The sequence below is a fragment of the Acyrthosiphon pisum genome, chromosome A2 (genome assembly GCF_005508785.2).
Source record: "Acyrthosiphon pisum isolate AL4f chromosome A2, pea_aphid_22Mar2018_4r6ur, whole genome shotgun sequence".
Classification (NCBI taxonomy): Eukaryota; Metazoa; Arthropoda; class Insecta; order Hemiptera; family Aphididae; genus Acyrthosiphon; species Acyrthosiphon pisum.
The window spans coordinates 97,738,892-97,752,179 of record NC_042495.1 but is presented as its reverse complement, the minus strand read 5'-3'; the positions used below and the strand labels follow the sequence as shown (position 1 = coordinate 97,752,179).

Below are 13,288 nucleotides of genomic sequence, written 5' to 3'. Positions count from 1 at the left end.
GCAATGTAGTTTTGGATCAAATTTGATTCCGATACTAAAAGATAAGTTCACTACTGGGATGAAGGATGGTCCGGTCAAATATCGTTTGTATGAAGAAGAAACGACCAAGGATTTAAGTAATCTGGTTGAAATTGCAATGAAGAAAGAGGCTGCAATCAAGACAACAAATAACATAGAAGTGCATTCGATTGGGAAAAGCGGGGAAGGAGCAAAGAAGAAAAATAGTTATGGTCCACCGAAGAAACAATCAATAGCGATGGGAGGTGAGAAGACTTCGAAGAAAAACTACGATAAGGCTTGTTATGTATGTGGTCTTACAAATCACAAATTTTCAGAATGTAAGTATAAACAATATAAATGTAAAAATTGTAATACAGTAGGGCATTTGGCAAAAGTGTGTAAAACAGTTAAAAATCATTTTGTTGAAGTTGAGGAAAATGAAGTAATGGAAATGTTTCAAGTGGAGGTTAAAAGTGAAAATAACTGCGGGTTAAGTCCTGTAATGATAATGGTAAAAGTTGAAAATACATTAATTGAAATGGAAGTTGATTCTGGTGCAGGGATTTCAATATTACCTGAAGAAGTTGTGAAAGAGAAATTACCTCATATACACATTAATCCTACTATTGTAAAGCTAAGAACTATTAAAGAATTATTAAGCCGACAGGAGAAATTGAAGTTAAACTAATGTATGGCGAAAGAGAACTATGTGGTAAATTATTAGTAGTTAAAAAGGACATAGAGCTTTGGTAGGGATTTAATGAACAAATTAGGAATAACGATTAGGGGTATTTCAAAGATTGAAGTAGAAAGCACAAATAAGAATAATAAGTTAGAGTTATTAATAAATGAATTTGAAGAATTGTTTGAGGAAAAAATTGGTAAGTATAAATATGAAAAAGTGACGTTAAAAGTTAAAGAGGAATGTACACCTATATTTTGTAAGCCGAGACCAATACCTTTCGCTTTTAAAAAAAAAGTTAAGGATGAGTTGGATAGATTAGAAAGGGAAGAGATAATACAGAAAGTGGAGACTAGTGAATGGGGTACTCCTCTTGTACCGGTTATTAAACCAGATGGATCTATTCGTTTATGTGCAGATTATAAGACTACTGTTAATAAATATTTGGTAGATATTAACCATCCTAGTTTTAGAGGTAAAACATTCTCTAAATTAGATTTTTTTGAATGCTTATAACCAATTAGAGTTATGTGACAGTACACAAAAACTATTAGCTTGGAGTACGAGTAAAGGTATTTATATAGTTAAAAGATTACCTTTTGGTACCAAACCAGCTTGTTCAAAGTTTCAGAGTGTTATTGAAAAAGTATTGTTAGGAACATGGGTGTTAAAAACTTTTTAGATGACATAATTGTAACTGGTAGTAGTGAACAGGAGCACTTGGATAATCTCAGGGAAGTGTTTAAAAGGTTACAAAATGCTGGGTTTAGATTAAACAAAAAAAAATGTAGTTTTTTTCAACCAAAAATAAATTACCTAGGACATAAAATTGGATCAGAAGGTATTGAAAGAGATAAAAATAAAGTTAAAGCAATGCTTAATGCTGTAGAGCCTAAAAGTGTCACAGAAGTAAAAGCATTTACAGGTATGGTGAACTACTATGCTAAATTTATACCAAATTTATCAACCTTACGAGGTCCTATTTACAATTTGTTAAAAAAAAGAAGTGAAATTTGTATGGACTAGTGAATGTTATAGAAAGGCATTTAATAAGACAAAGCAAGCAATGGCATCAGAATCATTATTGGTTCATTAAAATTCAGATTTAAGTGTTTTATTGTCTTGCGATGCGTCGGAGTATGGTATAGGAGCAGTGTTAATGCATATTTTTGAAAATGGAGAAAGGCGACCAGTGGGGTATGCATCAAGAATCCTAACCGTGGCTGAAAAAAAATACTCGGTAATACAAAAAGAGGCTTTAGCTGTTTTCTGGGGTGTAAAGAAATTTTCTCAATATCTTTCGGGCAGAAAATTCTTTTTAGAGACTGACCATAAACCTCTGTTAGCTTTGTATGGTGAAAATAAAGGTATTCCTGTTATGGCCTCTGGGAGAATTCAAAGATGGGCATTATATTTATCTGAGTTTGATTATCAAGTATTACATGTTAAAGGTAATGATAATAAAGTGGCAGATGGACTTTCGAGATTACCTGATAAAGATGATGTACAAACTCAAACAAATGAAACTGATTATGTTGATTTTATGGAAAATACTATGCCTATTGATTATGAGATACTTAGAGTGGAAACTAAAAAAGATAAAGAGTTTAATTTAGTTATTAAATATTTGAATGAAGGTTGGCCGATAAAAGTAAGTGAGGAACTGAAACCTTATGCAATTAGAAAGGAAGAAATTTGTGTTGATAAAGATATATTAATGTGGGGTTATAGAACATTAATTCCTAAAATTCTGAGAAAGAATTTATTGAAAGAAGTACATTCAACTCACATGGGTATGTCTAAAATGAAGACATTGTGTAGATCATACATGTGGTGACCTGGATTAGATAAGGATATAGAAAATTGGGTACAAAGTTGTGATGCTTGTTTACAAAGTAGATCAGAACCAATTTTAGAAGAACCAAAAAAGTGGGAGGAAGTGAGTTGTCCAATGGACAGAGTACATATAGATTTTCTATATTTACAAGGTAAATATTATTTGATAATGACAGATATATTTACAAAATGGCCAGAAGTAGCTGAAATGAAAGTAAGTAATAGTGGTTTCAGTTATTGAAAAGTTAAGAGAGATATTTGCCAGGTTTGGGTTACCAAACAAAATTGTGTCAGATAATGGACCACAATTTAGATCAGAGGAGTTTATACAATTTTGTAAAAATAATATGATTAGGTTTGTGACGTCACCTCCTTATCATCCAGCTACGAATGGATCAGCTGAAAATGCTGTTAAGTCTTTAAAGAATAGTATATTAAAGGCAGTAAAAGATAAGACAAATAAGAATTTTTCATTAAATACATTAATCCAAAGATATTTATTAACATATAGGAATACACCACACTGGATAACGGGCGAGTCACCAAGTTATAGAATGTTTGGAAGGAAAATTAAGACTAGGTTAGATAAGTTATGAATTCCTAAAGAAACAAATAAATATGTAAAAAGATTTAGAAAAGTATATTTTAAAGAAGGAGACATAGCTTATGCTAGAGATTATTCAAACCCAAATAAAAAAGAGTGGAAGAAGGGAACAATTGAGGAAGTTTTAGGTGAGAGGATATATATAGTTAGATTGGAAAAAGAAAATTTGATTTGGAGAAGGCACATTGACCAACTAATTGAAGTGGGTAAGATTAAGGAAAATGGTATTGAAACTGTAGAAAAGGAAAAAGGAGAAGAACAAACTGTATTGAAGGAAAAGAAAATTATTAAAGAAAAAGAAGAAACTATGGATAAAAAGAATTTTGAAATAGAAAAAAGTGAAATAAATTAAAAAGAGAATATAAATGAAGGTTTAGAAAAGGAAGTAGAAGTCTCTTTACCTAAAAGATCTAAAAGGAATAGGAATAAACCAAATAGGTTGAACTTATAATTTTTGTTATATAATTATTTAAGGTTTAAAATTTGTTTTGTAATGTTTTGTTAGTTAAGATGATTTTGTTAATTTTGTATAATGCACAAATTGTATTATGTATTAACTATGTATGGATGTATTATGTTATAACTAGGGATAAGGATTGTGATAACATTATATGATAATTTGTATGATAACATAACCTAATAGAATATAATGTTGTATTGTTATATGTACGAGCAAGCGACTAACCATGTGCGCTCTAAAGTCTTGTGTTATATGAAATATTAAATAAAGTGAAGTTGTTTATTAAAGTAAAATGTAGTTATGACACCTCTTAAGATATTACAATTATATAAACTGCGCATTTTTTGTATGACGGCTTGTCAGCCGATAATTTTACTAAATAGGTTTTTTTATGATATTATTGTGATTAAAGTGATTAATTGTTGTATTAGGGATTAGTATATACTACAGTAGGTTCATTTTTCAGTTCAAGCAACTGATAAAAAAAATTTAGTACATAACTGGAATGTTCTGTCGATAACTTTTTCCATAAAACATAAGTATTTTAAATTTGTGAGACATGTAAATATAATAATATCTGTTTCCTTGCCATTAATTAACAAAAAGGGTTCATTCTATTTAATCAAAATATTCATATTTATTTAAGCCTCATGTAGGTATTTCATTAATATCCTTGAGAAGTGGGGGGTGATATTTAATTTTTTTAATATATACTTTTCTACGAATAGGTATATAAAATTATATTCTAATTATTTTAGATGTAATTTCGTATATATTGCTTTGAGTCTTCAGACATTTTTCATATGATATTATTACATACGGCTTGAAGTTCAATTGTAAGACTGATTCATGATTATGTACCAAACATGATTTATCTTGTAATATAATTTTTCACGGTTGAAGGCCAATTTGACCATGCATGTTTTATTAGAGAATTCCTAATCTTATAACCACTTATTTTCGATTTATATTTAAATTTGAATTTATAATTCCATAACACAATTAATTGTTTATCATTCACATTGTTATAAATTCCATAATGTTGAATTAATGAATTAAATATTAAACGCTTATCTGCTTTTACTTACATCTAACACTAGTAAATAGGTAGTAAGTAGTATTATCAAAGTAAAAGAACCGATATTTAGTATGTTACTTTAAAACTTCAAAATACATCTGGTTTTACCTTACCAATTTTAATGCAACTATGCAAGACGCATAACATAACAACACAACATAATTAATTAAACGATATACGTAGGTACATATGTACATATGGGTAGGTACACATGATTAAAATACGACGTACCATATTATATAGTACATAGGTACTATAGCAGGTATGCATATAAAATAAATTGCCGCAGTTAAGCAGTTAAGTAATATTGTCGCAGATTATATAATGTTAAATATTTTTTTGTGCAATTTACATATCGACATTTAACCCCGTTTTTACTATAAAAGGTAAAAACCGAACTACCGAAGCAGGAAATCGAAGCATTTTTACTGTTAAAATAGGTGACAACCGTCGCAGAAAAAAACACATCATTGTAAAATCAACATAATATGTACCGCTTCGCTCAGAATATAATAGTATTAATTAATTCTATCTAATTTACTTTCATAATCTATAAGAAGATAGAAGTAATATTTAGTTTACAATATAATAACTATTTATAGATTTGAGACAGAATTCAAAACTATATTTTAGATATAATGCCACTCCATAACTTATGAAACATGAAATGAAAACATGATGAACATTTGACTTACCAAGGGACTCTATAAAATGTGAGAAATAATATTTAGTTTACATACGATAAAATCCTATAGATTATAGGCTGAAGACAAAACTATATTTTCTCTAGGTATGTAACTTTACTCTATAACTTATAAAACATAATATGAAAAAATAATAAACATTTAACTTACGAAGCATATCTAAAAATGTTAAACTCATATTTAGCTTACATGTAATAACTGCTTATAGATTTTTGACCGAATACAAAACTATATTTTCACTATGTCACTCTATAACTTATAAAACATAATATGAAAAAGTGATAAACATTTAACTTACCAGAGTTCCCTACAAAATATTCAACTCATATTTAGTTTACATATAATAACTGCTTATAGATTTTGGACTGAATACAAAACTATACTTTCACTATGTCACTCTATATTCTATAACTTATAAATCATAATATGAAAAAATTATAAACATTTAAGAAGTCGCATAACACTCATTAAATGTTAGTGCTTCGCAGTTCCAACGAACACAGATTTCCTCCTATTAAAATACCGAAATTTGACGGTAATATACAAGAGTGGGAGTCTTTTTTTTACCTTTATAAAGCAATGGTTCATAATAATGAGCACTACTCGCTAGCTCAGAAATTCTCTTACCTCCGATTAGCCCAGCATCGGACATAATCAAGGGGATACCGATCACGGAAGTTAATTATGAATTAGTTATAAGGAGGCTACAACAGCGATACGACCATAAAATCTTGGTCATACAGTCGCATGTTCGTGCTATTCTCGACACACGTCGAGTAGAGCTCGCTTTGGTGAGTGAACTGCAGAAGCTGCATTCATGTGTTTCAACTCATATCGCCGCACTTGAGTTGTTGTGCCAGCCAATTGAACACTGGGATGCATGGCTAGCAACAATTATTCTAAGGAAACTAGACCAGACCACAAGTCACGAGTGGCATTTGCGGTGAAAAAACACAGATTTACCAACATATATCGAGCTTGAAGAATTTATTTTAAGTCACTATAGTGCATTTGAGAGCTCCAAAAAATTGGATGCTAATGCAAGGGGACAAGGATCAAGATATCTGACGAGTGATGCAAATTTTAAGAAGACGTCTAATAATGCAGCTACAAGAAAAGGACTCATAGCATCTATTCCTAATGGTATTAAATGCAGCTGTTTCTCTGAACCACATAAGCTATATGCATGTAGTAAGTTCAAAAATCTATCAGTAGGAGAACGTGTTACAATGGTTCGAGCCTTCGAGGCTCAAGATTATGCTTCAACTGTTTTTCTCCAACGCATATGGCAACTGTATGTAAATCCATTTATGGTTGTCGTATATGCAGACGAAGACACAACACGCATTGATGCATTTCGACAAACCTGTAAATCCTGAAAAAATCGTTGAAGGGGAACAGACTACAACAGGTACGCCAAGCGTTTCAGTGACTGCAGCCGCGTTTAGTGGGTTAGAACAAAATTATACGTTTTTAGCAATTGCTGTTGTCCTTGTTACTGATAAGCGAAAAAATCAGCGTAGTTGTAGAGCCCTACTTGATAGTGGTTCACAGGTGAATTTTATATCGGGGAACCTCGCTAAGTCACTGCAACTAGAGTGAAAAAGGTCCAACTTACCAGTCGGTGGTATTGGGGCGAGTCAAGTGAGAGTTGTATCGTATGTTGAAGTCTCAGTTCAATCAAGAATGAGTGACTACTGTGTAATATTAGTATGTTGTCCACAATCATAAATAATTTGCCATCATGTGAAACGCCAAAAAAAGGGTTGGCAAATTCCAGAAGTTCGTATAGCTGATTTGCTAATAGGTGGGGGGGAATTTTTTTATGTGATTTCAACTACAGTACCTCAGTTTCCACTAAGCATCAAGCATGTGGTTTTGAGCTCCAGCAATTTCCGTTGGATAGTGACCGGGGAAACAGGACAAGTGACTTTAGTGGGAATTCATTCAGTTAGTGAATCATTATTCGAAGGCAACTATGGCCAGCAAGACTATCTAAGGCGACTATCTAAGGCAAATCAGAGATGTCTGGAAGAGGCAGAAACAGTTGAACATTTTAATCAAACTACATACAGAGATGAAGAGGCACGGCGAATGAGTCGGGTTCTACGATAGCTATGGTGACATCCCGATTCCTCAGTGTAGAATGCAAATTTCAGCACGATGAAAAGTTAAGAACAGAATACACAAAGTTCATCAACGAGTATATCGAAATGGAGCTTATAATAAAAGCCGTTGATGAACTAGTGATACCAAAACCATATTTTTACCTACCACATCATACGGTCCTTAAAAGCGAAGTTTGACAACTAAAATCCGAGTTGGGTTTAATGCGACAGCTACAAGCTCATCAGGGCTATATCTCAATAACGTGTTAAAATGTGGTCCTACCGTGCAGGAGAACGTGTTCGGAATATTTGCATGTTTTAGGAAACACCAATACGTCGTAACATCTGTCATCGAGAAAATGTTTCGTCAAGTACGCGTTTCAGAGGATGATTGGAATCAGCAACGGATTTTGTGGATACAAAATCCAAAGGTGAAGTTACGTACTTATGAATTAACAACTGTAACTTATGGAACGACACCAGCGTCGTTTTTGGCTACACAATGCTTAGCTGCTTTGGCAGAAGAAGTAAAAGAACAATACCCCGAAGCGTCGAAGTCTATTCTTCGTGGCTTTTAAATGGTCGATTTAATAGCGGGCACGGATAGTGTTAAGGACTGTTGTAGAGTTCAGAAAGAGGTAAACTCTGTCCTCGATTCTGCAAAAATGCCCCGAAATTGGTGTTCAAACTCCCAAGCTATAATTGAAGAAATGGATAAACGCAAAGGTGATGCATTATTTACACTTGAGATAGGAGATGGAGAAATAGTGAAATCGTTAGGACTGGTATGGAATCCACTGTTAGATCAATTCTTTTTAACCATATCTCTCACTTTACAACGGAAATATTTAACTAAGCGAGTGATATTATCAGATCTTAATAAAATGTTCAACCCTCTCGGTTTTTTGGCACCTGTGTTTATAAGTGGAAACATCTTTCTGCAACAGATGTGGGCAGAAAAAATGGATTGGGATAAACCGTTGCCAATAGCCATGCAAACTAAATGAAGCGCCTTCTACCAAACCTCAGGCAGTTGAAGGTACTAGAAATACCAAACCTATCAAGGGACATTGAAGTCTGTGGTGGATATTCGTGCTGGTGTTATTTCCCATGGCACAAGTGCCAAGGAGCTTTTGGTAGCAGATCTCTGGTGGCATGGACCAAGATGGATGTCGGATTAAAAACTTCAATGGAATGTTTCGGAAGTACAATTATTTAAAGACAAAGAGATCCTTGAACAACGTACAGTAAAAATTGCATTAGTGGTTTCTCTACCATTAACTAAACTATTCGATGCTTTCTCGAACTGGCACAAACTAGTAGGTTTAGTAACATGGGCCTTACGATTCATAAGGTATATGAAGCTAAAAAAAACTATTGAATATCCAAAGCGTTTATTAGTTTCCGAGTTACAAGGTGCTAAAGCCACTGTGATTAAATGGGTTCAGAGTCTTTGTTTCACTAGGATATGAAATCATTAGAATCTGATAAGGAGCTGCTGCGAAGAAGCAAAATCAAGGATTTGCAGCCATTCATAAAGGACGGTCTAATCCATGTCGGCGGACGTCTAGAGTATTCCAACATATCTGAACAGCAAAAACATCCATTAGTACTACCAGCGAGCCACAAAATAAAGCGTTTAATATTTGAAGATCGGCACCGAGAATTACTACACTGTGGACACACAGGCTTTGTTGGCCGAAAGAATAAGAATGTATTGGCCTTTGAGAGGACGAATAATGGCACGTTCAGTAACTTCACGTTGTGTTCAGTGTATAAAGGTAAAACGTAAGTGTTTGTTTCCATTAATGGCACCATTACCAAAGGATCGAGTGTAGTGCTCTCGGCCTTTTACTACCACTGGAGTTGATTTCACGAGACCAATTGTTATTAGAAGCGGAATTCGTCAAGTAAGCCGTCCACTTCTCTTGAGTCGCTATACATAGATAAACATAACACAGGTCGGTCGGTGTGTACAGTGAGTACGAAGTATTTTGGTAACCAGACATCACGGCCTATTATTGTTCGTTCCCAGCCCACACAATATTATTGAGCTTGAAATCAATATCATGAACAATTTACAAATTAATATAAAAATAATTTATAATAATTGCAGATTGTAACCATTATTTCCATGAAATATTTCACAATATTAAATTTCATGAAATTTTCAAACACTAATGGTAGGTACAGTACACAGTATACAGTACTAACAAAATCTTATTTCGTGACTTATATTCGAAGTAATACTATACGTCATGATAGTTATAGATAATTCCAATATGTATTATATTGATATTTATTTGAACTTCAGAATGTGATTATAATTTAAAAAAAAAGGATCTCTAACTATACTATTTACATATTTTAGGTAATTATAATTAACTTACCAGGACACACTCCCGAGTTTAATATAATCTCTATTACATTTTGAAATAATATATTAGCTAAAGTGAGTAACACAAACAATGCACAATTTTAATGATTCACTTATCCCTAATTATCCATTAAGGGGGGGTCACTAAATAATGAATAAACATAATAGCTTAAAATTGATTTTTTAAATATTTAGTGATTGACGATTGTTTTTATTTATACAATCCGGCAGTGGCGCCCAACCCCATTACTAGGTATAGCGGTCGCTACACCTTACAAATAAGGGGTGGATGGGTATAATAACATAAAATAATTAGCTTGAAATATGTTCATTAATCATTATTAATCACAGGTTATATTGGTTTATACCTTAATATTTACTAATATTATCAATTAAAATATGATAAAATGTATAAAATAATATAATTTTGAGTATGTGAGGGGGTGGGTGTGTGGGTAAATGTATTTCTTGCTACAACAGAAAAATATATGTTGGTTGCCACTGCAATCCGGTATTGGTCTGACAAGCTGGTACTGTTTTGCAGTTTATTAAATATAAAATTACTATATAGTTATAATTGTTATATATTGATGATAGTGTTATTGGTTTAAGACTTTGTATAATACAATTAATAATTTTCAAGGCTGGGCATTATCAAATTAAAAAGTATATTTTGTTTTAGCCTTTTTCTTTTTTGACTTAAATAATTACTTTTGGATTTTCAAAAGATACTATATTAGGTAATACATTAATTTTTTAATAAACGTGAAATTAAAGAATTAATTTTTTAAGTGGAGGATTTGCGAGACCTGGGAACAATGACTATTCACTCAATTAAATTTATATCAAGTATTAAAATTATGTTTTATTGGTTTATTTTCAATTGTATTTAATTGATTAAATATCTGCTGTTTTAAACAAAAGTTTTTTTACTGTTAGAACATTAAATTCCGAGGATATGTCAATAGTATGAAAGTATCCGTTTTTATTTAACATAGACCTGAATATGTTATTTTAAGTGGTTTGAAGTTATTTAAATTTAAAGTTAGGTATCTAATAGGTACTTATTTGTTTATTAATTATTTATGTATAATATTACCATTACATATATCTAAAAATAAAACAATACGTTTGTATTAGACCATCTTCTTTTTTATTTTTATTTTTTTTATTTTAGAAAATTTACTATCTGTATTACATGACACATTAAGTAAAATAGATGACTGACATAACACTATATACATATGAAAAATAACACATGAAGCACATGATGAGGGGAAACATCCAGCAATGGTACCCTCCAGACCATCTTATATAGTTACTATACCTACAAATTACGATATAATAATATTCACCTAATAATAGAGTATAATAAAAATGTAACCATCCGCCCGATGGTTTTAGATAGATAGAAACGTCATTCCATTTTTAAACAACTATATTATAAATTATGTTCTAAGCCTATGTAAAAAATAAATAAAGTTATTGTTTATAATATTAATTCATTGTCGATTGACTAAACTAAAATAATATTTCTGAAATATATCAAATAAGAGTATTAGAATTTATAAAAATAGTATTATACTATTATATTAATATACTTCAACTGGATATACAGAAATTAATTTATAGAAATTAAATGTACTGAAAATTTAATATTTTCTCCTAAGTGAAAAATATATCTAATTTTTAAAAAATCTTTAGGTATAACAATATTTTACTGCCTACATCATAATATTGAATACAATTAAAATTTAATAAAAAGCATGCATTTGGTTTTTCTCTAAAGTTATAATAATATAATAATTTTTGGTTTTAGTTTTTAAATTAATTCTAAAAATATTTGAAAATCACTGCTGTTAAATATCAACACAATACAAAATAATAATACAAATTTAATCATAATTTATCAATAAATTATTTAATACTTACTTATGAATTTTTCATTATTTGAAGAAATTGGCATAACCCAAATTTTTAAGCTTAAAATTATAAACGTCATTAAACTGTTCTTTAAAAAAATCATTTTGATTTAGGTAATAAGTAGGTATAAAAAAATAATTGAAATAATGTGAACGGTGAACAATAAATGAAAGAAAACAGTATTTCTCGATTTCTTTTATAAGCAATATGCACCTATTCCATACCCACTCAACACAAAATAAAAAATGTTCACAATAAGTAGGTACCTAGTTTATTTGTTTATCACAAATGAGAATAATATTATTTTCCATGTACTGTTAAACGTCATTCCCTATTTATTATTTGTCTTAACACATGAGTAAATAATGTGTATGTAACATTAAATTCAATGCTGGCTCCATACAGTGCCATAGACAGAAAATTAACGTGGGGCCCCCGTTCATGTATGAAAAAAAATACTTAAATTAATAAATTCGTAAATTTTCTAACAATGAATACTTAAAAATAATATTTTTGTAGCGTTAAACTACTAAAGACTTGGAAGTTGGAATTATAATAATATCAATTAAAATCAGGGCCTTGCGCCCGAATTAACTCCAACCCTAACACCTATAAACACCCTTAAAAAATCAAACACCCGAAACCCATATAACCCGAATGATTCTGTTTTCAAAACACCCGTGTTAACAAAAACCCGTATAAATCATTCGGGTTAACCCGAAACCCGAATAATTTTGATTATTACAAGCTCTTCATGTGATTTATCATTTTATATGTATTTATTGTGGTGAGTTCAAATCTGTAGTTAGTTGTTTAATAATAATAAAAATTAACAGGAACAATCTTACAATCAATCACAGGTAAATTCAATAATTATTTTCTTGAAAAAAAAAATCCAATAAAATCGTATTATACCTTATAGGTATATAATTTAATTTATTACTTCATTGGTAGGTATATAAAATAAATCCAAATATAGCCAATAGCAATATAAAATATAAACATGGTCAAACAAAACTGAATAAGGTATTGACAGTTGTGGCCAAAATATCAAATACTAATAACTAATAAATTATAATACCTTTTATTATTTGCCACCAACTTCCCAACTGGTATTATTATTACTTTATAACTGAATACTTAAATTAGTAACGAATATCGTATTTCGTGGCTATTTACCAGTTTTCCAAAAATCTCTGTTTCTGTAAAAAAAATAAGGAAAAAAGAACACGAAAAAAAGAACAAGAAAAAAGAACATAAATTACTTTGAAATACTATGTAAACATGTAAAATACATTCCCTTGATTACCCTAAACTATAATAGTTTTATTTAACTAATGGCCTTTGTTGTCGATGAAAAAAAAATAGTTTTATTTAATGATTATTATTCACAGTGTTACCTTCTACAATATTTATATATTTTATTGTAATGTAACAAAATCCCGATCCTTCTAGTCGAAAAGTAAGTTATTTAGTCATTTTATTCGGATATACCTCTCTAAGAGATGGCATGAAA

General features: G+C 30.8%; 1 protein-coding gene across 1 annotated transcript; it reads left to right on the top strand.

Moving 5' to 3' along the window:
- The first annotated feature begins 760 nt into the window (after positions 1 to 760).
- Positions 761 to 3,474, top strand: LOC115034167 (uncharacterized protein K02A2.6-like). Its single transcript, XM_029490020.1, has 7 exons — positions 761 to 1,157; positions 1,503 to 1,688; positions 1,786 to 2,475; positions 2,530 to 2,670; positions 2,753 to 2,933; positions 3,030 to 3,098; positions 3,153 to 3,474. The coding sequence occupies exons 1-7, from the start codon at positions 761 to 763 to the stop codon at positions 3,472 to 3,474; spliced, it is 1,986 nt and encodes a 661-aa protein (XP_029345880.1).
- The last annotated feature ends 9,814 nt before the right edge of the window (positions 3,475 to 13,288 follow it).

Coding starts and splice junctions, on each gene's coding strand:
- LOC115034167 (XM_029490020.1), top strand. CDS start 761: ATGAACAAATTAGGAATAACGATTAGGGGTATTTCAAAGATTGAAGTA. Junction 2,671..2,752: donor AGATTTTCTATATTTACAAG/GTAAATATTATT, acceptor TAGTGGTTTCAG/TTATTGAAAAGTTAAGAGAG. Junction 2,934..3,029: donor TCAGCTGAAAATGCTGTTAA/GTCTTTAAAGAA, acceptor ATTAACATATAG/GAATACACCACACTGGATAA.